Below are 25,100 nucleotides of genomic sequence, written 5' to 3'. Positions count from 1 at the left end.
GGGGGGAGTAGCATCAGCTCCCTGTTAGGGAGGGGAGAGCTGAGCCTGGGAAGTGAAAGGCAGTGATTTGGCCGGCCCTTGGTAAAGCTGGGGGAGCACGCAAGCCTCTCCCTCCTATTCCACATTTGTGCTTTCAACGTGAACCAGAATATGAAAACAATGTATGAAGATATATACATTTCAGAGCACCAGATTCGGCTTTAGATCACCAGACCTCAAAGCTGCAGTATTTCCTAGGCAGAGTGTACCTCTGCCCCTCTCTTAAACTGAGAGGTGAATTTCCATCTTCTTTTTCTATTTCGTTCTTGCAAGGGGAGACTGCATGGCATGTTTGTTAGGACTATAATGTTGCATTTGCTAATGAAATAAAGTGGGGTTTTTTTGGAGAACTTCTTTTAAGCAAAACCATGTGTTCCAGGGAGGAAACATTCTTCTGGTAAACAGCTGAGCCCTTAACATTTAGCAACATAACTCTGTGTTTGCAGCTATTGAAAACTGTGTGAGCGAGGAAGCCTGCGTTTCTGGGGCCGAGGACTGAAAGCATTTTGCTTGTTGTCAGAAAGCCAGCCCTTTCTTTTATGCATACACTAGATGCAAGAACCAGCTATTGGACGGTTACTTCTTATGGTTTTAATAAAATTTGTCTCTTATCAAAACGCTGCTGGGTTTTAATGTTGACGCCGTGCTGAGCGATGTTCTCTGCTCCGGCACAGCTGGCTCTTGCTTTCCAGAAATATAGCTGCGCCCTGGCATTACTTGCAAAAATTGCAGCTTTAAATCATTTCCTCACCCCTCTGACCTGTGCCAGGAAGGACCCTCCACATGCAGATCTCCCCGCTGCTATGGAGAAGGGGTTCGTTCCTCCTTCGCTCCCCGGGAATGGTGCTGTGTGAGCAGAGAGCTGCGGCGGCAGAAGGTAGATGTGGAACCAGAGAAATTACCTGCCAGCCACGGGCAACGGCTCTGGAAAGCTCAGGAAAAAAGATAATACAGCTGGAAACTGCAGGCAGAAACAGGGCTGAGAAGATGGGGAGTGCCCCATCCCCAGCTCCTGCCCCCCATGTCACGAGCCCCCCTCTTTCGGAGACACTTGCATGGCCTCAGGACTGCAGGGCAAATCCTGCCGAAGAGGAGCGGGGAAGTTTTATTTAGTATAAGTGACTTCCCGAACGGCTTTAGGGAGGGGTTGGTTGGTGACTTGGAGATCACACGCTGCTTCTCCGTCCAGCAGCTGGAAGGGGAAGGCCACAGCCCCAGCTCCCTCCGAGCTGAGGGACGTGATTATTCCTCTGCCTGCTCCTCTTGCTGACCCTGGGATGCTGAGCTCTGGGCATCGCGTTGACCCTTGCAGTACAAGGCGATCTTGTCTTGTTCCTTGTAGCCCTCAAAACAGCTGGCCATGCTTACACATTTCGGGAACTACCAGCTCAGGCCAAACGAGATCCCATGATAAAAGTTCAAGGCCCTGCATTCCTCTTCTTATTGCTTTCCTGAGCAGATTCCCATTTTAATCGGACTTACAGTACTTTCATCCAGTTATCTCAAAGTACATAATGACTGCTGTAATTACTGGCAATAACGAGCTAATTAATTCTTCTGGGTATTATTTTCAAGGAATAAATGCTACTATCCTTGCTGTAAGAATGGGGAAACTGAGGCAAGGAGCAGCAGTTGCTGGGTAAATATGTTTGTTTTACTTCTAATAGTATAATCCTTTCCTGGTTTTATTTGTGTAGGTTTATGTATTTGCTTCTTAGAATGCTTTGTGTTCTATTATTGCTTTCCAGTAATTTTGTATGTTATTGTTTTGGCAGATAGCATTTAGCAACAGTTGGTTGTGTGTATGTACTAAGGTTCATTTAAGAAAACTGCAGTGTTTTTAGAAAAATTAACAGATGCTGCAGGGATTTTTTTTTGTTTATGTATATAGTGGATTTATCTTAAAGCTATTTTCCTGGGTTTTCCTTTTTCTTCCTCCTTCTCTTGTTTTAGATTACCTTCTTTTAGAGAAAAAAACCACAAGTAGCATTCTTTTCTATTTATTTTTTCATATACTTCACCTTGCATTGAAGTCTCTAATATGGAAAGCTATCTGAATGCGACTTTCTAATATGTAAAGAACTAAGATATTCTACTGGTTGTGAAGCTGCTAAGGCAGAGGTATGGTTTTACTAATATATCGGTTAATTACTTATACCTGTAATTCATATTCAGAAGACATATGCTGTTCGGTAGCATTCACCAAAGGGTATGTGCTTCCCACAGTTCAGGTACGCTTCCGTGAACTCATTCGAAGGGCAGATAAACAGGTAGCCAGAGCAGAGGGGAAGCTGCACCAAAAAAAAAAGGACTTTATTTTGTTTGTCAGATTTTTCTAGTACTTAACAAAACTAACCGATTCATATGATACTCTCCAGAGTAGCAAATAACTACCCAATTCTTTGACTTTTATCTCTCAGGCTGTGCTCCAGCAAGCACGCATGTGCTTAGTTTTACTATGGCGAGTAGCACAGTGCGATTTCAGTGGAACTATGTGCTATATAAAACTAAGCACACATGCAACTATTGGTAGGATCAAGTCTCTAGATAGGAACTAGTGTCATGAAACTCTTATTTGAAACATCTGCTTTCCTCCAAACTTGTTGTTTAGTAAGGGCCTGGCTTTTAAAAGCATTTAGGTGTTTATGTGCACCTTGGTGTCTTTATAAAGCTGGCACTAATTCCTTCTTGAACTATGGATTAAGGGCCTCTAGAGAGTCTGAAAACCTTATATAGTCTTATTTCAGTCAACTTTTAAGTCTAAGGAGACTTCAAAAAAAAAAGTTAAAAGTAGTCTCAGCTGTGTTAAAAAAAGTGCTTCACAAGCAACGGAAACAGTCAATCTGACAAAATAAATAAATGGAGGTAATACAAGGCTTCTATAACTGGAATATTTTGGGCAATTTAGTAGCAATAAGAGGCAAAAAACCTGTGAGAACCATAACATCGTTCCTAAGGTGATGCTGTTAGGTTTGGTGCTGTTAACCCCGACAGCTTTAGTTCTGAGACTTGCTGCTCTCCAGACTATTTTCCTATCGCTTATTTGTCCTTGCAACTCTCTCTCCACCTCTCTTTTAAAACATATAGGTTTGCACACTGCCTATGGCTCCAAGACTTTTCCGGAAGGCTAATACATGTACAATCTTTTAAGCATTTCTGGAGCGGTTTGAGTGTAACCCTATTTGCGTTTTCCCTTTTGTGCCGGGGGAGACAACAACAATCTTGCTGGAAATAAAGCCCAAACAAGGGAAGCTGAAGTGTGGGAGTGTGTGAGGGAGCCGGTGGATAACTGTTACAGGGCTGTGAATCCCCGCTCATGCTTTCTCTCATCGCTTGTGGTATTTATTCTGGTGTTTAGACTAGGCTCTTCCCAAATACCTGCTTCGGTTTTAACATGCAGGATTGTAGAAAGCTCAGACCTGCGGGTGGGTGGTGACAGAAATCCTCGCAAACACCCTGCTTGGATGAAATAAAACTGCTTTTTCCATTACAAACATACGCAGGCCCACGTTTCCCTTCCACTCCTATCCCCTAACGGTGTACGGCCCAAAAGAGCCCAAACACAGCAGAGGGAAAAGCCGGGATGGGGTATTTCCTTGCTAATTATGGCTGATGAGCCCTCAAAGATTTGAGGAAAACTCTTGGTGGGTCAGTAATCCTCACTAAGCTCTGAAAGGGCTCAGGGGCCGTGAAGGCTTACGAAGGACGACGTAAATATGACATGTCCCTACCCACAGCCCAAGAGTCGGCCCATGCCCAGCCTCGGACGAGCAGGTGCGTTTTCAGGACGCTGCTGTACCACGTTAATGCTCCTGCCGCCTTCCCCAGCACACACGGGGTTTTTTGGCATAAAGGGTGTGTTTTGTGCCTTTATTTCTCTGTGGCATAAAGCGGTGGGGGGGGTGTGTTTGGGGTTTTTTAGAATTTTTTTGTAACGTCAACGGAAACCTGCGGCAGCTCGCATCCCCGAGTTAAGCTGTATGTAAAGGGTGTCTCTAGATCGCGTACATTCACCGCCCGCCGGGCCTTGGGGGTCTGTGCGGACCGGGGTGCTGCTCCCCATCCCGGCTTCTCCCAGGCCGGGGGGGGCTGTACCCCCGCCCAGGCGCCGCGCCGCCCCGGGGCCTGCCTGCTGGCCCGGGCTGCCATGTCTGTGGCGCAGCAAGGCCCAGCACCGGCGGGAGGAGCGCCCCGCCCGCCGGCACGGCGGGGAAACGACCGGGCGCAGACACCCGTGAGGGTGAGGGAGGGCCGCGGCGGGAGAAACCCGCTCCGCCCGCCGGCCCCTCAGCCCACCGGGCCGGGCCGCGGGTACCGGGGAGCGCGGCGGGGCGGAGCGGCCGCCTCCCTGCCTGCCCTGGGCGGCAGGTTACGGCCGGCCTCCCCCGGGCCGCCGCCGTGCACTTTTCGGCCGACAGAAAAGAGCGTGAGGGGCGGAGGAAGGAGGAGGAAGAAGGAGCCTTTTTTTTTTTTTTTAATTAAAAAACGCCTTCGCCTTTAAGGGGCGGAGCCAAGGCAGTTTGCGGAAGAGTCCGACGAGAGGCGGGCGCTGATTGGGCAGGCGCAGTCTCGTGACGGCGGCTGGGCGGGTCCACTCCCCTACCCCCCCCGCGGCACGCCAGCCCCCCGCGTTCCATTGTGTGCGCCAGCGCCGCCTGGCCCCGCCCCCAGGCCTGGCCCCGCCCCCTTTTTTCTCTTGGCTCATTTCCGGCCGCCGCCGCCGCCGCTCGCTTCCCTCCGAGGACTCGGGAGAGTGAAGAAACAACAGCCGCCATTTTGTTTGTGTGTGAGCGACTGAGGGAGGGAGCGAGAGCGAGAGGCCGAGCCGGACGGGGCGAGCCAGGGGGAGGGCAGCGCAGAGAGACCCAGGGGCCCGGCCAGGGGACGGGGAGAGAAGCGAGGAGCCGAGACGCCCCCCCCCCACCCCCCCCGCGCCAGCCTGCCTGTCCCTTCTCTCTCCTCTCTCTCTCCTTTTCTCTCTTCTCCTTCTCCCCGACTTCTTTTCTTTCCCCCGCTCCCCTCCGTCCCCGCTTCTGCCCGCTCCGCCACACACGCCACAGGAGCGGCCGCAGCCGGGCCGCCGCCGAGCGCCAGGCAGGGGCAGTAGGGAGCCTGCGCTCGGCCCCCGCGCTGCCTGCGCCGTCCCGCCCCACCCCACCCCCACCCCCCGCCGGGGAGCGCCGAGGACCCCTCCCGGCCATTTAACCCACCCTGGGGCGAGTCCCCCGCCGTAATTTTTCTTCTATTTTATTATTTTAATTTTTCCCCCCTCCTTTTCTCGGAGAGGTCGCTGACCGACCTCCCCCTCCCCCCCCGACTACCAACCTCTTCGCTTCCTTCCCCACCCTCGCAGAGGCGAAGAGGGAGTCCCCGCCGCGCCCGCGCAGCGGCCGAGGTTTTTCTCCCTCGCTTTCCGCGCCCCGCATAGCCCGTGGGTCCGCGGGAGCGGAGACGGGCAGCCCCCTCCCTGCCCGGCGCCAGCGCTCGCAACCATCCTCGGCCGCCCGGGAGGGGGGAAGGTAGGCAGAGAGGGGGGGAGGGGCCGGCTTCTTCCTCCTCCTCCTCCTCCTCCTGCCGCTGCTGTGGGATCGGCCCCTCTGCCTGCGCCGGAGGGGGGGGCAGCCTGCTACTGAGAGCGAGAGAAAGAGGAAGGGGAAAGAAGAGAAGAAGGGGGGGGGCAGAGAGGGTGTTGAAACCCGCCCCCCACCTTCCAATCCCGCGATCGGTGCTGCCTCCATCAGGACAACAACCCCTCCTCCTTCCCTGCACAACAAGATGTGAAGCGGAGACTCCTGGGACTTATCCTCACCCTCCTCATCCTTACAGCTCCCTTTTCTGCAGCCATTAGCGACGGGCGAGGAAGAAGCGAGTGGAGCTGGGGACCCCGCGCACGCCTTGCCTCTCTCCCCGCCGCCTCCCCCCCAGCCTTGTCGCTGGCGGTGGGTATTTTTTTGCAGGGTGGTGTTGGAGGGGGAAGGAGCTGCTGCTAGAGGACGGTGATCTTTTTTTCTTTTTTCCTCCTCCTCTCCCCTCCTTCGCCCGCCTCCTTGTGGCGATGAGGAGGAGGAGGACGGCGCCGAGGAGGAAGAGGCTGATGGCGGCGGTGAGGAGGCAGCAGCAGGAGGAGGAGACCCCCCGAAGGATGAAGATGATGATGGTGGCGGCGGCAAGGAAGCACCAGCAGCACAACAGCCGGGATTAATTTTACTGAAAAAAAAAACCCAAAACCCACCAGCCTCTTTTTTTTTTAATTTTTTTTTTCCTTTGGCGGGGGCTTTACCTGCTCTTCCCATCTTCGCTCAGCCCTTTCGCCTGGGGGAAGAGGCCTCTTCCCCCCCCGCCCCAGCTCCCACCTTCTCCCCGCTCCTCCGCTGCCGCCCTCCCGGAGCCCGAGGGGCAGAAAAAGGGGAACTTGGCCCCCCTCCTCCGCCAGGTCCTCCTCGCTCGCTCTCGGCGTTATTGTTGTTCTTCAGCCGACTCGGGGCCCGAGAAGAAGGTGAAGGTTTTGGGGTTCACCCCCCACCGTCTCTCTGCTCTGAGTGATTGTCTAAAAAAGAATTAAAAATGGCCGAGAATGTGGTGGAGCCGGGCCCGCCTTCAGCCAAGCGGCCTAAACTCTCCTCACCGGCGCTCTCCGTGTCCGCCAGCGACGGCACAGGTCAGTCTCGGGGGCCCAGGCCCTCCCCACCTCTCGGTGCCGCAATTACTGCCCTTTTCTCCCCTCTTCTGCCTAAATCTCCTCCTCCCTTTTGCTGCTGTTAACTCGTGCCTGCCTTCGTCCTTTCTGTCTTGTTTCTCCCGTTTTCGCTCCGTTTGAACCTAGTGGCGTTAATGGCATAGGGAGGGTGTTCGGGTGTTTCTGCCTTTCTGGTTTTTTGGAAGTGATTGAAAGCAAAGCTGTGCAGTTTATTGTGCTTTTGATCAACTGCAGACGAGACTTAACAGTTTGTCATTTTCGTGTGTTTCACAATAGTAGTTATTACTGAGCTCCTTGCTTAGCATATGCCTTTAATGCCAATTGCACAAATACGAAATAGTGCTAAAGATGATGCTTTTGTACACTTTATTGTTGAATTACATGTGTATGTTCGTGCACACAAATGTGTCTTGTTTCTTATTTTATTTTACATATACAAGGTTTTTCTACAGCTTGTTTAGAAACGAGATTTTTTTTCTCTGTGATTTTTCTATTCTCTTCTTACATGCAGTCTGCTTATCTGATTTACTTTTTACAATTCTTCTTACTCTTCCCTGCAGAAGGATATCTAAAACCTGCTTTTCTGATTCAAGCAGTCCATCGACTTTAGGAAAAACTAGCTAAAACCAAAATCCAGATCCCAAGCTTGGGGCATAAGGTTTATCGAGACTCTTACCTTCTTAGAAATGAAATGTTATTTCACCTTATTTGCATTAAGAATCAATATGGAGTGCAGTTCATCTTGCATCTCCCATTTCTTTGCTGCGAGACCAAAATGTCTGAAATTCCCCTGTAGACTTAAGGGCTGTGAAGATAAAGGGGCTTCTCTGCAGTCCTGCAAAGGTCTTCAGGGATGCTGTGAAGGCAAGCTAGAGGTTGGAAATCTTAAGTGTCCCAATCCCTAGCAAATATGAACTGGTTGTACTGGGAGGGGGGAGGGAGTAACAAAGGGCTGTTCAGCTTTTTAATGCTTCTTGTGAAGCAGATGAGTATTTGGTGTCATTTTGCTATGAGAGTACTTGGTTACCTGTCTTGCAGGAGTTTCTTTGAACTCACTTTAGATCTTCTTGGCCTCCTCCATATCCCATAGGCTTCCTCCGGCCAGAGTCTAGTGAATGGTGGCATTTCTGATGCCACCGGTGGTCTTGTTCAATGCAGTTACAGCTGGCAAGAAAAAGGAAGAGTTGGGTTTGTTTTGTTTTTTTTTTTTAAAAAAACCTCATTTGACAGTAAACAGAAGGTTTTAGAAGCTGGTTTTTGGTTGAACAGTGGATGTGATTCTACTTGGAATCATCTTCCAAGATGATTGGAAAATTGGAAAATTTGGAAAATGACAAAAAATTTTGATTTTTGCCTTCTCTATTTTTGGTGAATGACATGTTAGTTTTGAAAAGTTTGTGTGTAACTTTTAGAGCATATTAGATATAGGCAATATTATGTTGTAACTAGGAGGATATGACTATTCCTAATATCAACAGGTCTCTAGTAAGAGAGTAGAAGAGGGTTGGAGAAGCTGCTCTTTAGCACAAAAAAACCCCAAGAACTAGCTCTAGCTAGACTTGGAAACCAGTACTTAATTTAGTAGTAACCATTTTTAATTTGTCTTGATAGTGGTTATCTTGCTCTGTTTAGAGAGGTGAAATAAAGATGTATTTTGTGAGAGAAGTCCTGATACTTGAAAAATATGAAAGTTAAAGGTGTATTTTGATTCAGGTGAATGCACATATCTAAGTTAAGACATTTATGATCAAATAAGGTTTGGATAATTTTTGAATGTATTTCAGTTTAACAGGTGTAGATTTTCACAGAATACTTAGTCTGTTTTAATTATTAGCTTACTGGGCAGCTTAATAAATGAACTTTTTAGTTATGGTGAAACACTAGGGATTGTTGGACAGTTTCAGTAGTGCACAAATGGGTTAATTTTTCTCAAAGTGATTGAGATTGGCATCACCTGATAGCTATGCAAAGGTTTATAGTGGTGCGAACACTTTATATGTGCTAGGTAGAAACTATTAAAGGATTCTTACTCTTCTGGATTTTTTTTTTTGTTGACAACTTATTACCTGGATTTGTGACAGTTCCACTTTCTGTGTTTTTTTAATATGATATCATATCTGTTTCTCTAAATAAAATCGAACCTCTTAACCAGTAAATGTGTTTTGAGGGTTATATTTTTTCATTTGCTGCTTGAGAGACTGCAGTCTTTTTTCCTCCCACTTTTGCTGTTGTGGGAAACTGCTTTGAAGTTTACATTTTTTTTAACCTATTTGCTCCTTAAATTTGCTTTGAAATACTGCAAACAGATTTCATTAAGTCAGTTCCACTTATAGAATCTGTTGTGTTGTCCCCACTCCTTAGTTAATTATAGAAAATAAATAACGTGGTGCTTATGTACTTACTCAAGCACTCTTTCTAAAACTGTTAGATTCACGCATCATTAGAGAGAGGGAAGGAGAAAGGTAAGAAACTTGTGCTGTTGGTGAAACTTTTTCCAGCACGTGTGTAGTGGATCTTTCGGTGTGTCTCTCTTGCTGTTAACTTTTTGATGAATTTCTTAATTTGAAATACTCTTTTAGCTTGTTAGATACCTAAAACAATTAATGACTCTAGTTAACTTATTCTCAAACTTGCAGGTGTTAAGCGTATTTATATTGAAGACTAAGTTGAGTCTAATTCACTTATGCTTTCACTGTAGACCTGGATGATGCTGATATTCTGGGCTTGGAATGTACTAAACTCAAAAGTTGGTGGTTTTCTTTTAAAAAGAAGTCGGCAAAGATTGTCCTAATACGCTTGATTTATTGGCAGCAGCCAAATATAGCTGCATTTCCCACTGTTGTTGCAGTGCTGCATCTCCTTCTGTCTTAAAAGTCTTAAATGGTTCATGTGTTCCCTGCTCAGAATTTGCTTTGCCGTAGAACATACTGCATTAGCGTAGTTTTGAGTTGCTTTATTAGTGCCAATCCCTTCTTTAGGAGTTAAGAATAACTTAGACTTACAGGGAAGCTGAAAGGTTTGTAGCACATTTTGTAATAAACATTTTGAAGTAGTTTAGAAAGTCTTGGTATTGTCGGTGTTGTTTAGTATATTAGAATTTTTGGATGGTCTCATTTTTTTTCTTAAATGTTGTGTAGTTCTAGAATAGCTTCAGGAGCAGGACTGTGTGGATTCCCTTAAACTGCCAGAGGTTTTTCTACAACTTTTTTTCAATTTAAATGTTAAATTTGTTGCAAAGAAGAATGGTAATTATACATATATCTTGTCCAGATGTTTTTGAACCAAAGTTTTCTGAATACTATTGCAGCTCCACAGTGGGGTCACCTTTTGTTGGTACAGTATCCTTAGTATGGGATGTGAGTTTTTGACACTCGATGCTAGTACAGCTCTTCTGTACCAGCATGGTTACACTGGCATAAATACTTTGCCAGTGTAGCTCATTTTGCTTACTTTTCCTTACTGGTAGAAACACTGTTTTGATGTGTTGCGTCTAGTCTAACAAGACTTTCTTAAACATTGTATTAGCAAACTGGTGTACAGCAGTCTATTTTTTTCCCCCACTATAACAGAATAATTTGAGTGCATCCTGAAGAGTTATCTCCTTGAGTAAATGAGTGGAAGTCTTTCATAAAGATACATTTTAACTGGATGCCTTAAACCAGTGATGGGGGAGGGGCGGGGGACTTTTTATTTGTGAACCCCTCAATTTTTCCTGCAGTAATGTAGGTGCACTGAAATTGCCACATACAGATTTCTATGTGGTATATTCAGGAAGGGAGAGTTTAATAATGTTTTACAGGGCCCCCCCTTAGAAATAACCTGTTTTCTGTGACCTAGGAAAGCTTTTTGGGCTCTGGGTTCAAAACTGCTGTGTTTCGTCAAGGAATAAAAATGGAGTATACTCTTTGCTGCAGCGTGGTTGTATGGTATCATGTCTTTGGGTTGCTAGATCCAAAAACAGGATTTTAAGTGCTTAGTGTTTCTGGCTTGCTGTAACTGACTTCCCATGTTTTCTACAATTAGTTGGCACGTGTGTTATATCAGAGATCAGTGTACGTATTTGTGGTATGTGCCTTGACATCCTTCAGTATACCCAAAAGTATTCTGAGTAATAGCATATCTTCAATCTCCCTTTCAGTACCCGTCTCTTGTAAAGTTTGTGTGTTCCTTTTTTTTCAGGAACTGCTTGTGACCTTTAAAATTTTACTCTCCCTTACATCAAAGGTCTAAGACTTGTAACAGAACTTCTTGCCTGGACTACTGCAATTTTGACTGATGCTCATCTTTCATTTGTTCCAAATGTATCAGGATGTTTCTTTGCTTGCAATGAATCATATTAATCTTGTCTCACTGCCTTTTCCAGAGGCATATGCACGGTGTTCTAGTCTGTTTTCAGACAGCTATGGGTTCCCCCCCCCCCACTGTTTGTATATACTACTTTTAAATACTTTTCACAAATCTGTTTTCTGGGTAATGTTTAAGACCAAGTCATTAGCTACATTTAACTTGCAGCTATCAGTTAAATATTTTTATCCGTTCTTGTTGAGAGCCACTTTTTTTTTTGCTGTTTTTTTCCCAAGTATTAGTTGTTCTGAGATGAGAGGTGCCTTAAAATATGGTTTGATGGATGACATATACTGTAAATCAAGTATTGCTGTGGTGGATGCTTGCGTGGCAAAAAGGGGGATCTTTGCCTTGTAGCTGAGTAGGTTCTTGAAGTAACTGCATAAGGAGTAAATTTAAATTAAGAGAATTTAAGTCTGCAAGATTTTCCTTAAAGTAAACCGATCATTCATATGGTGCTTAGTGACTTTTTAAAAGAAAATCTTGCAGACTTTTGAACCTTGTAGATTTCCAAACTGCTGTATCTCTGCTTTTTTTGCCCCTTTCACCACATGGATTGTGTGTGTGTCTTTGACATAGGTATCTACTTTTTCTGAGCAGTGTTAGAAAGGTACCTAATCTTTTTAAAAAAATATCCACTGCAACACAAGGACCGTACATACCATGATGTAAAACTGAATCTTGAGCCCTTACAAATAAAAAACCTTTGAGACTAGAAAACCAGTTTACAGTTGCAATTTAAAAATACAGAATCACGAGTTTGATATTGCAGGGAAAACTTTTGTTGCTGAACTTGGGCATTTAAAGACTAGATTGAAAAAAAGTACTAACTTTCGCATCTTGTTCCTCACAGTCCTAGAGCAGGGTTTGGATTTAGTCTAGAGGGTCCCTAGTTCAGGTTATTGGTCAGTTCTGTATTTGCAGAAAACCAAAGTTTATCTGGGAAGGGTCTAGCAGACTCTAAGGTTTAGCGTACATTTTTAGGGGATGCGGGTTTCATAACGTACTGGGGATAAATGCTGAACTTCTACTGTAGAAATTCTAATTTCTTGTACCTTTACAACTTGGAGAAAATTACTTTATTATTAGATATTAATTTTGTATGATTTAGTGTGTATTTCTTGCATCTTCTCTGTAGGCTGCTTGATTATCTCCAATGTGTCACTTGCTTAGCTGCTAAAGCAGGGGCAGCCTTTCAGTGCTTGTTCCAACAATGTAATGATACTACTTTAACCTTTCTCATCACCCTAACTAGTGCCCCCTCTGAGAGGGCTTGGCCAAAAGTAATTTAGATTTATTATTTGACAAACAGAGTAATTTTGACGCATAGATTTCACTGTCAGATAAACAGTGCACACCTCTCTCCGAGGATTTGGCTTTTCTGTCTTTACTTAAACTGTAGCAGCAGGCTGAAGTAAAATACATCTGTCTTTGCATATGGATGTGTGCACTGACAAAACATCCGTGGTTACATTGAATTTGTAGAACTTCAAGTACAAGTTGAATGAGGGCAATTCACAGAAATCCTTTCCCTGAGCCGTGAGTGACATATCTGACAACATGACTTCGTTCTCTTCCTAAATACCAACAAGTTTTCTTAAAATGGAATGGCATATGAATGTATTTAAAATTCTCTTAAAAACTGGACGTGCTATATTTTTCTTGAAGCACACATTTCTTCCAAAACTTTTTGAAGAAAATCAGAAAAAGGGGTGTTGAATTCTGGTGGGCTCCAATCGTAGTAACTTGTAGTTTAGTTGGCAATGTCAGGTGTGTTTATAGGAAGAGCAAGGAGATGAAATCATGGTCCAAACTAGGATTTTCACAAAAAAGTGCAAGTTAGGACCTTCAAAACAGTGCAGGTTTTTTTCTGTTACTGGTGGATGTGAGATGAGGCAGAGAAAGATTTTGCTTTTTTCCATTTGATGGTGCAAAACACCTCTGTACTACACCTTTTTTTTGCACCTCCGTAAGAGATGTAAGTAGAGTTTTGAACCGTATGTTTGCTTGCAGAATCATGATTTACTGTTTCTTGCTTTGTAGAACTCCCAAATATACGTGAATAGGTAATCACTCTTACAACATACTCTTACTGTGTTAATGAACTAAAATAGTATCTCATTTTTTTTTCTCTTAGAATTCTAATTAAAAATAAAACTCCGGCAAAATGCTGGTATATGGCTTGCTCAGTACAAATTCTGCTGAAGCTAAAGTCCCTTTTATGTATTTGTGAATATAACTTCAGGAGCTCTGGGGAATTACTGGTTCAAGATAGAGTCGTCTGATCTGCTGACTTCTGTTTTTTTGTTTATTTTTATATTTTTTTTGTACATAAATTCAGCATTATGTTTTGGCTTTACTTGGGAGTAATGTTGAATGAACTCAAGTCAGTAATACTCAGAAAACTGACTTGATTTTTTGCCAATTGTATATGCAGATTGCATCATTTAAAAGTCATTAACTTGACAATGAAGTGAACTTTACTCTTTTCTTGAAACTGGTTTGTAATCACTTCTAAAATGAAACTGATTCAGTGTGTTTGTGCACATATGAGTGTTCCCTTCCTATCTGCACGTACCTATTTTTTGCCCACCAATATAGCAGACCAGCAAGGCATCTCTAACTTTCCAGACTTGTGTGCGTGGTGGTCCACAATTTATCAGACTCCCAACTGACGTGCCATTCTTACTATTTAACGATACCACAGACCAAGAGTAGGTAACTTAAGGTGGTCTTATGGGAATTTCAGTGGCATACACAGGATAGTCTTGGGAATAAGAATACTAACGTAGAGACTTTTCACTGAAGTTAAAGGTAGCCCAATGAAATTAATGCAAATAGCAACATGTTCACAAGCAAATTATTAACTCTGCAACTTTAGCGTTTTGGAATTAAAATTTCAAAAATTCATCTTATTTGGCTCATCAGTGATGGCATGACTATACCTTTGCACTGTTAGGTAAAAGCATGAATAGGCAGGTACACAAACAACAGTGTCTGCGAAATTCCCCCTTAAGTGATGTTAAAACATTAAATGTACTGTATCTTGATTCTTGCACCCAGTCTTTTCCATATGATTACACCAATTCTGTTTCCCTAGAACAGCTACAATTCCATATTCCGGAATCATAACCATTGAATTTTCACTATGGCTTTCAGTGGTAAACACCTGGTATTGTCTATGTCTCTAAAAATTGTATTTTTGAAGAACTTTGAATGTGATTATGAAAATGAAAAGCTTGTTATAAATACAATTTTCTTCTGAAGTTGCAAAAAACATGCATCAACCAGAATCTGTTAAAACTGGCATTTCTGTTTATATTAGTTTGTGACAAGTAAGACTTAAACTTGCAGATGATTGAGACTTTGCAAAATTCAGGCTTTTTTTTGACACCAGTGTTTGATTAAGGATTAGGATAGCTTAAAATGAAATGAGTGAGGTCCTACAATAGTCTTTGATAGATGTTGAGCAATAAGTTGTTGCTTCTTTAGAATGATTTTTTTTTTTAGACTTGTAAAATGTTTATACCTGGTTGTTACAACTAATAATGAATTCATGTGCGTTCTAGATGGTGAATCGGACTTTTTCACCAACAAACATTTGGTTGTTTTTAAAAAATCTGTGCCTGAAGTTGTGCACTACCATGACACGCTAACATGCTTTGTGCCTTTGTGTGTGTGGTCTTCCAGGGGTTTTGAGTATGTCCTTTTTAGATGTGTTTTCTGCTTGTATTGTTTGCAGTCTTACTTCAAATTATCAAGTTTCTTGATGTGGTGAGCAATTCAGGTCATTTCTGGATTAGCAGGGAAAGAAGGAGGCAGTGCTTCCCCAGTTTCTTGCAGGGCACAGAATTAATATTGAAGTCTAATGCTGAAGACTTTGTTACCCAAATAGTGTAATACAGAATAAGGATTCTCAGTTGCTGTTACATAAGCGATAGTGAAGACCTCTGCATCATACTTCCACTTTGGGGGTGAGCGATGATTAGGTTTATATAGGGACTGATGTCCTAGGATTCTAGAAGCAGTAGTTGCAATGATGAATCTAGACCTCAGTATTTTAGGCTAATCTTGAATTTTTGCTCACTTGTCTTGCATCAGATTAGTAGATTGATTTAAATTAACTCTACATTTTATGGTAGGAAAAACGGTTTGGCAGAGTTTGTGTTACCATTGGGTAATTGTGGCTTCGCAAAGGATCTACATGAAAAGCCTTCTCCTTAATGGGCTTTAATGGTAAGAATAAATCTGATCTCCAAAATACCGTATAGCAAAATTCTCTCACACCCACCTGGTAGGAATCTTAGAGTTTTTGCCTCTTTCTTAGACTTGGGTTCCCCTGATAAAATTGTCTGAACATGTCTTAGCTTAATTTTCTGCCATTGCAGAGGCCTTGGGAATTGATGAGTTTCTTTATTAGCACTTTGTTTGATGTCTGTGCTTCACCTTTGCTTTTGCATTTTTCATGCATACCTGAGAATCATCTTGTGAGAATGTGTCTCCTTATCTTGTTCTGCCTTTTTTATTTTTATGTTTTGAGTTCTGGTGCTTTTTTAAGGGCATTTCAGACAATACATTTCAGGGCCTGTCACGCTGGTGGTTGGCTGCAAGCTTGAATGCGTGGTTTCTCTGGGATATTGGTTGTATCCTCTGGGCACTTTCTCTGTTACAACTTGGCCCTGTTCAATTCCTGGATAGCTTTCATGTCGCCATGCAGGGAAGATAGGGACCACGGCAGCTTATTGTTATTCTTTGTCTGAAAGCGCAGCAAAGGTATAATGTTTTCTGTGTAGTCCAACATCATCTGTGGCTCCAGTCAACCCTGTCATATGCATGCTTTGTATTCAGTGTCCTGTATTAAGCCTTGTCCAGTTGTTTTGTTGTGAACCTAACGACTGTGATATAATTTGATGCACTGATATGTTTCTGGAGCCCAGAAACATTTGTGCAAAGAGGTGACTGTTCAGCAGCTTTCTAACTTGATATGTCTGTGTTTAGAATATAATACAATAAATAGGATGCAGGGACAGGAACTGTAAAGTCTCTTACCTCTGTAAGATCAGCAACGAGGTAAGCACTGGAGTAAGTTGTCTTACATGCCTGGCATGCAGGGTTCTTCAGGTGTCACTGTTCACACATGATGCTGTTTCTTCAGATATACCAACTGTTCTTTGAGACTGAATGCTTGAATGTCTTGAGTCTGAGGGTACAGTACACATGAGAGTAAAGCTACTACTATTATTGCTATTTTGTAGCATGTGGGCAAGTTCTTAGAAAGCTAGTATTATTCACTGCAGCCTATTTGCTAGAACCAGATAATCTCCATATTGATAAAATGCCTGTTTTATTCTGAAAGGGGAATAGATGTCTGTTGTCTTAATCCAGAAATGAGAAAATGACTGAAGGCTAGAAAGCAGACAAAAGAAACTAGCATGTGCCACTTGAACCCACATGTGGATTTCTTTGCTAAGTAGTTAGTATGGATATATTTTCCTTGTATTGTAAGCATTGTCAGAAATCTCTACCTTGCCTTGCATGCTTTGAGAGCTGTTACATCACTGATTTGAAAATTGATCACTTGATGAGGCACCGATGTCTTACTCACTTAAGGATTTTGATTGCACACTCTGAATCTGTACTAGTTTAAACTCCATTTTGGTGCCAGGTGGGTTTCCAACCCAGGCCGACAGTTCCCTTGCATCTTGCAGATCAGACACTGTCAAAGGCAGACTTTTTAGAAGTAGGGTCCAAACCTAAGAAAATACTCCATAGTATGCAACACAAGTTAGCACACTGATTTTTTGAAGCTGCTTTCTCACAGTTTAGGGTGCAGTTCATACTACTTAATCCAGTCTAACTGGACTGCCATTGGAAGAAATGGACCTGCTCCATCTACTGTCTTTTCTGACCAACTTTGTCACTACAGATCTGATGTAGCCAGGGCAAGTCAGGCCAGTTTCTTGACTCTACAAAGAAAGACTTGCTTAAGTGTTCAGTAGTGGTACAGTTCCTAAAAGGAATTATTATATGCCTTTGCATGGTGAGACTACCTTGGGTTAAGACTTTCTGATTACCTACTTAGATGTTGTTTTGTGGAGGTACTTTCCTTCTCTTTCCTTTGAATCTTAGGTGGCAGTAGCAATCTATTCTATATCTTCTTGTTACCTATGGAAAGAGATACACTAGCAATACCAGAAATAACATAATGTGGAATCACTCTGTGCCACTGATCAAGATGTAGCTCTACCACTTACTGCCTGCATATAACTGGATGTTTTTGAGCTCTTAGGCCAGATACGGTGTGTTAGGCTCTTGGGCCAGATACTGTGTCTGGCTATACCCTAAGATCTCTAGGGATTATGAATCAGGTAGACAAACCTTTGCAGGACTAACTTGCCTCTTGTGCCTTCCCACAAGGTTAATTTTGTTAGTAAGAAATCTTCGTGTGTATCCTTAATGAAACAGATTGCAAGGCTAGCAGTGGACTCAGTGTGCTGGAAAGTCAGTCAGTTCTCTGGATATTTATCACCATTGTCTTAAGCTATGCCTTTGGCTCTTGTGTGAGTGTATGTGCCATTATTTTCATGTAGTCTATGAGCTGTCTGGCCCAGCCTTGTCAGTTTTGGGATTGGTTGTAGGTAGAACTCTCTACAGTGTGCTTTAGCATAAGTATTATATTTAAAAGACTGTGGTGAAATGGATTGCAAACTGTTGCTAGATATACACAAAGTCTTATTGATCTTTATGGTCTTTTGAGACTGTTTGTTTCAGTCCTGTATCTGAAAACTTCCGCCTTGTGGCAGTTGACTAAAAATGTAATTTTCATAGTTGACCAGACAATTGAAAGTTTTTTCTAGTTTTGTTGTTTATCTACTGGCTGAAGAATACTTTGAAGTTTTGTTTTTGGAAAAGACTTGTAAAAAGAGCAAACTCACACCAGAATATTGCATTGTTGGTACTTACTACTTATGATTTTGGCTTGTAGCTGATAGTATTCTTTTATGATAAATTTCCTGTTGTGTATTCTCTAGGATTAAAAATTCTGACAAGTTAGTCTTATATGGAAAGAACAGTTTACATTTTTTGATGTAAAGAACTAATCCAATTGGGATTATCACACAACCATTTAGTTTTGGTGGTGTGTTTTTTTTTTTTTTTAATTAACGTAGCTGTTGATTTGTTGTGTTTTGAGACATTAATAAAAAGAATTAAAAGCACTGAGTTTTTATGACACTTTTCTCCCTGTTCATGGGTGGCACAGAATGACCAGGCCAAGGAGCTCAGGTAGCTTGTACCTGGATACCCCAGTTGGATATGAGCGAGTAAGCCTTAAAGCTGGAATTATCTTCTCATTTATGAGGAGGGGGAATTTCAAAAAGAGTGAGGTCTTCAGAGAAGCAGATTAATGTTTTCTTGTGAAGAAAGATGAACAAATCTTTGTATCTCAAAACAAGAATTGCACTGCCCCTTTGCAGTGTTATATCTGAAATCATCTAAATGGGTCTTTCTGAGAAAATATTCTGTGGTGGTTTGAAAAACGAATTAGTTCTTCATACTTAGACACTTACTGATCACTTTTCTAGGTGGTTTTGTGAAAGGCTTAATATACAGTGGTCTCATCTCAAGAAAGGTGAAGTGGAGATTTTTGTTTTGGGGCTCATCCTGTCCTGGAAGCTGTGTCTATTCAAGAGCAGAAGTTTTTACCCCAGCTACAATCAGGCACAAAACTGGCCTTTGAGCTGTATAAGCATCTTTGCCTCAACAGCTGTTTCCCAGTTTCCAGATGGGAGGTTACTGCGTGCTGCCCTTATGGTTATGTTAGGTAGGTACAGGGTTTGTGCTGGCTCATGTTCCTCCCAGACACTTAACTTTTGTTTTCAGTTTTGTTTGTTCATCATTAAGAAGAACTTTTTTTTTTCTGGACAGCAGGCTAACTTGTGAATTACTGATCACATTTTTTACTCCTTCCTCACTCACAGCCTGTTTGCCTGGTTATTAGCCAGAGTGTTTTCTGGATGTGGTGCTTCAACATTTGCCTGCTAAAGGTATCCTAACAGGCATCTTAAGATGCCTGTTGAAGCTGTTTTAAACTGTCATGTATTTTTTTTGATTGCTTTGTCCATTTCCTTGATCTCCCCTCTAATTCAAGAGTCTCTTCTACTGTAACTCTTCCCATGTTCATGAATATTTAATTCTTAAGCTAACCACTGAGCATTGTAAGTTGGTTTTTTTGGGGGGAGGGGGTGTGTTTTGAGATAAGTCCACTGACACAAAACTCTGAATTCATTATTTTAAATGGAGGAGAGCTTGGACAAAGCTTTATTATTCTGATTTTTCCTTCACTTCTGAATCTTCAAAAATACCAGTCATGCTGAAGAATACCAGTGATGCAAATGAAAGATCAGTCCTTAGTATGTGTTGCAAAGCATAACTTTTAGCATGAGATTTACGTTAATGAAGAATGGGCTAACTGATTTTAATAGTTTAAAACATAGTTCTTCAGTGGAAATTTTCATTCTGTCTCTGGTGCTTTGCAGTAATGAAGAATATATAAATAGAGTTATAAAATATCCTCTGTTGTGGTATACCTGCATTCTTGCCAACCTCATACCGTATTTTCAGAATTCTTAAGTCATGATCTTCCTTGTGATAACAGTTGTGAAGTTGTAGAAGCTCTGTTAGTACTGGAGTTTGGCAGTTTGGGTATGGTATCGTGTGAAATATTTTGAATAGATTTCTAATGCTGATGAGCTTTTTCTGACTTACGTGCTGTTTAACTGTAGTCTTTTTCCATTAGTATTTGGACCAAGTCATCTTGCCAGCCTTTCTCAAATTCAGTGTAATTGATATTTCCTTTTAAATGCAGTTGCTGAGATAATGAGTAGTATTTTAGGTTATTGTCTAGATCTGAAATTTTTGAAAATGCGGTGCAATACCTCCTACAGAGCATCCATAAAATGACCTTTCTGGCAGAAGTGGTGCTGAAGTGTTCCAGTGGTTAACATTAAAAAAACCCTCCTTTACTAGGTATTCTCAGATTCCAAATATTAAGCTTTACAGCCTAGTTGTGCATAGCTACGTCACACAGTGGATCAGTTTTTAGCCATAAACTTTCTAGGTTATTTTTAACTACCATAGATTAAATATACAGATCAAGGTGCATGCTGCTTCTGCAGACCTAAGAACTTCTTGTTTTCTTGAGCAAATTGATTCTGGGTACTCTGTAATATTCTTGTATCTATATATCCCAAATAGTAAACTTTCTCTACTTGGTTACCTTGGGGATTGCTTTGCACAGGCCCTTGAGATGTGAATTTTATTTTTCATCCTAGTGTTTTTTCACAGCTTTGTGGCTAGGAGGGTTACTTTGATTGTTTTCTGACAGTGTTCGTTGTGGGAAGATACTGGCTGTCCAGTGAAGTTCAATGGAATTTTGCAATTCTGTGCTGGGAATGACTGGATGTGGAAGATTTTAAAAAAAAAAAAAAAAAAAAAAAACCCAACAAAAACAACCAAACCCACCCAACAACAAAAAAAACAACCAAAAAAAAACCAAACCCACAACCAAACCTCTATTTATTATTTTATAAACAGTAAACATTTTTTTGGAAACTGTATTACTATATTAGTTCTGTCACTTTTGGAACAGACGTAGTTCAGTGAAAGTTAAAAATTACTGTGCTTTCCCATCAGCCTTTTAGTAGTCTAAGTCCATTGGCTAACTGTGGGGTTTTTTTAATACAGTTTTTTTTCTTTACTTCCTTGTCAAATTTTTAAGTTCAGAGGTCATAGTCTGAGATACCCAGTGATCTTTCAACACAGCATTGTAGGAGAGTGAAGTAGAATGGTCTTCTCTAGTTTAGACTCTGTAAGTTTAGAAAATACTTATATCACGACAAATTGGGTAGTTTTCAGTAATGACTGACACGGGAATTTTGCTGGAACATAGAAAGTAAAGTTTTGCTAGTTACTTAAAAAAAATAGGAAGTAATGAACAAGATTTTTCTTCAAGACACTACTGGTTACTCTGACCTCATGTAAAATTTATTTTGTTTTTCAGATTTTGGATCTCTCTTTGATCTGGAACATGACTTGCCAGATGAACTGATCAGCTCCACAGAACTGGGACTCACCAATGGCGGTGACATTAATCAGCTGCAGACCAGCCTTGGCCTGGCACAAGATGCTGCCTCTAAACACAAGCAGCTGTCTGAACTTTTACGGGCTGGTAGCTCCCCAAATCTCAATATGGGGGTTGGTGGCCCTGGCCAGGGCATGGCCAGTCAAACCCAGCAAAATAGTCCTGGAATGGGAATGTTAAACAGCATGGTGAAAAGCCCCATGGCACAGGCTGGGTTGACTTCTCCCAGTATGACGATGGGTGCAAGCGGACCAAATCAGGGTCCTTCAGCCCAATCCACAGCAGGAATGATGCCAACAGTAAACAGTGCAGTTAATCAGCCTGGCATGGGAATGAACACAGGGATGAATGCTGGCATGAATCCTGGGATGTTGGCAGCAGGCAATGGACAGGGGATGATGCAGGGGCAAGTCATGAATGGTTCAATTGGAGCAGGCAGAGGGCGACCTAACATGCCGTACCCAAACCCAGGAATGGGTGGTGCTGGTAACTTGTTGGCTGAGACGCTGCAGCAAGGCTCTCCACAGATGGGAGGTCAGGGTGGACTGAGAGGGCCGCAGCCTGGAGCCATGAACAAGGTAAGACAAACTAAGCTTGACTTTATTACCTTCCTTCTTGTTGACTTTATTTTGTAAGTTGTATTCCTCTGCAATATGGGTTCTATAGAAAAAGATATTTTTTTTTTAAGCATCCTGGATCATGTGGGAAATAGTTTATAAGCTGCTAAAGTGGAATTTGTGGCAGTCATAGGAGGTGAAAATTGAGGCTTGCACAACAAGCAAGACTTTTGCTAGATTTAAAAGCCTTTTTTAGAAATCTTGTGGCAGTATAGATTATCAACAACACTGAAAAGTAACTTGATTGTATTTATTCTGTTTTATGCTTTGTCCACAAAGGTATTTTCCCATCTAATGTGATGCTGGTATTGTGAGTGTGATGGAAATCCATCCGGGCCTTTTAGACGATGTGGTGCTTTTTTTCTGTGTGACACTTAGTGAGGGTATTTGTTGTCCGAGATCAGGATTTGTTCATGCTGTAGCAGATGAGAAGAGGCACATACAGGTTTAATGGACTGATGCATTATATGTGCTAAGACGTACATTGACCTTGTTAAGAAACACGTATTTGAGTTATTGGTGGAGAAAGAATGCTTGTGTAAACACCTGAAGACAAATGTTGGGTTCTTAATGACTGTTAATCCAACCCAGTTCTAGTTTTAAAATTTAGAAGGGTTTTGTGTATAGGAGAGTAAACCAGAAAGCTGGGGGAAAAACCCTTTTTATACTGGAGGGGGAAATAGATGTGCTTTTTTAATTTAGGAGTTTGGAAGAAAGTTGTTGTGGGTCACTCTGAAAAGATGAGAGAAGACCTGATGGTTTAAGTTACAAGGAGTTGTCTAAAATTTTTGTCACACACAATTAGCTTTCTTAGAGTAGGGAGCCTGTTGAGTATATTCTCAAGTTTTTAGTGTTTTGATCAAAAGCCTAGAAAATACTTACATATTTCCATTCACTTTAGGTGGATATTTTGTGTTTCTTGGCTAGTGAGGAGAAAGATTGTCTAAGGTGCTTTGCAATACCTGCTTAGATCCATCTTGGAGTGCCTAAAGTCAATCCACTTGGAGGGCCTGGCATGATAAGTAACATAGTCTATAAATGTATTTGAAACATAAATGAAAACTATGCTCTGTATTAATGGTTTTGCTATGCTTTAGTGCATTAAGTAAAATTATTTTAGTGTCTTGTGAATGTTATTAATTTTGAAGTTCTTTGATCTTAGCTGCTTGCTTAAGCTCAGTGTGCTGCTAACAATGGTTCTGATCTCTCTCTCTCTCTCTCTCTCTCTCTCTCTCTCTCTCTGTCAATTTTGTGGTCTGGTCATTTCAGATATTTTTGCCTGATAGGAAAGCTGTTGCAAAGCGTGATCACTACAGTAGAAAGTTGGTATGCAGTTTACAGTGGAAAGAAATATGTAACTACTTAGAAGTATTCTTGTATTGGAATTATATAATGTCTTATTCATTACTCCTTGTCTGAAAAAAAAAAAAAACCAGAAAAACTTTGATCTTCAGAAAGCTGTTTTCAGAGGTAAAAAATTGACGTATTGGGTATTTGAGTGAAATGCAACTTTTTAATCCTTACTTAGCAGAGCTGAAGTAGGGTTATGAACTATAATAAACTCATTTATCTAGGAGAAGGACACAAAATCAAACTTTTGGCTGATGCACTCCAAAATTAAATTGTCTTCCTCACTTGCTTAAATTCCGAAATGGGCTGTACATCTAAAGTAAGAACATTTTGTGCTTTTGGGAATATTCAGACTAAATACATGATAACTTCTGGTTTTTAGTTCATAGTCCCAGACTGGTTAAAAATACTTAGAGTTCTTTAATTGCTGATAAAAAAAACCCTTGAGACTTTTAGTGTAAGTGTAGTGGGTATAGCCCTCGTAAAGGAGTTGAAACTGCCGGATGAGAAAGAACAGTCTGAAATGGAGGCTGAAATTCCAGAATGTCTTCAGTTGGTTTGGTTGTTGGCAGGAAGCCTGTGTTTCACTTCATGCAGTGGAGTTAGCAAAATCTGACAACAGTTATGCCTGACCATTTTATCTCCACCCATCTGCTTTTGTTTTTCCCACCTACAAATCTTCAAAAAGTAGATGAAAACAGGGGACCCTAAGCAGTTGTTTTTAAAAGCAATTTTTTTTAATTGGTAAATTTAGTACTGTGTTGCTGTTAATGTGGGAGTTTGTGTAATAATGTCTGTAGGTTTCCTTCATTGCTGCAAAAAATGTTCATTATCCAGAATATGTCCTTCAGTAGGAGAAAAGAATAGACCAGACACTTTGGTTGTGTTCAACTTCATCATGTTAGCTTGCCAAAGTCCCCTCCTTTAGGTGATGGGAGGGTTGCCTCTGAGTTTTCTCTCAGTAAAACAGGTGTGTTGTCTGCAATGGTTTGTATGGAGGAATAGCTTAGGTTTCCTGTGATATTAACTAATTGGGAGGGAAGATGTTATGCTCTTCTAACAGTAAAGATGAGCTCCAAGTGGCTAGTCAATTTGGAAAGCATAATTGGTTACATTTCTGCTTTCTTTTGTTGTCCTGTGGAGTTACTGAATTGTTTTCTTCTTCTCCCAAAACATTGGCTAGCAACAGTGTGGAACACTTGCTTTACACATTAGCCACGTACTTCCCAACTTTTCTAGTTGTGTATATTACTTTTTAGGACTCAAAGTCCCAAATGTCAATGTAAATGATTGATTTGGGGTCACCTGGTATACATAAACTTGTACTGTCATAATCTGCTTACATGCTGTGGCCTAATGCTGTAGTTCTATGTATGATGTAAGCAGTCACTGACATACAAAGAAGCAATTCTGTCTGCATGCCATCTCTGTGCCAGTTGCATGACAGGCTGTGTTGAGGAACTAATCCAGGCTTGAAACTCACATGGTCATTTAAAAAAAAGTTTTAATTTGAATTGTTTTTCTGATCCAATTTATACTGATCAGTTGAAAAGCTAGTGCTGATACTAGGGAGGGGACATATTAAAGGAGTTGAGAGGAGGGTGTGGACCTTGCTTTGGTGACAGTACCAGCTTAAAAATGCTTGTGAAGATCTAGCCTGAAAGGAAGGAACTGTTAGAAGTTTGGAGGGGAAAGGAATTGTAACAAGTTTTGCTTTCTTGAATAGCTTTTTCTTTTCTATGTGCTTGCCTGTGTGCAAGTTAGGAGGACAACAGATGTGCCTATTACTCTTAAAATTGAATTTTGGAAATTGTTTGTAATGCTTTGGTTCTTTCAGTGTTTAAGCATTTTTTGGGCTTTTTGTTTCACTAGATAATTTTACAGCTTTGATTAAGTTAAAAGTACACAGATA

General features: G+C 41.8%; 1 protein-coding gene across 2 annotated transcripts in view; it reads left to right on the top strand.

Annotated features, from left to right (window-relative positions):
* Positions 1–5,227: 5,227 nt before the first annotated feature.
* Positions 5,228–25,100, top strand: part of EP300 (E1A binding protein p300) — a 65,492-nt gene continuing 45,619 nt past the window's right edge. Inside the window, exons 1-2 of one of the 2 annotated variants that reach the window (XM_072868409.1) lie at positions 5,228–6,697; positions 21,141–21,799. In XM_072868409.1, the coding sequence (XP_072724510.1) occupies positions 6,604–6,697; positions 21,141–21,799 (753 nt within the window). In that variant the 5' untranslated portion in view covers positions 5,228–6,603. The remainder of the gene's footprint in view (positions 6,698–21,140; positions 21,800–25,100) is intronic. The other variant, XM_072868419.1, reaches the window with a different exon arrangement.

The sequence above is a fragment of the Ciconia boyciana genome, chromosome 1 (genome assembly GCF_034638445.1).
Source record: "Ciconia boyciana chromosome 1, ASM3463844v1, whole genome shotgun sequence".
NCBI classification, from domain to species: domain Eukaryota; kingdom Metazoa; phylum Chordata; class Aves; order Ciconiiformes; family Ciconiidae; genus Ciconia; species Ciconia boyciana.
This window is presented reverse-complemented; position numbering and strand designations above follow the sequence as displayed.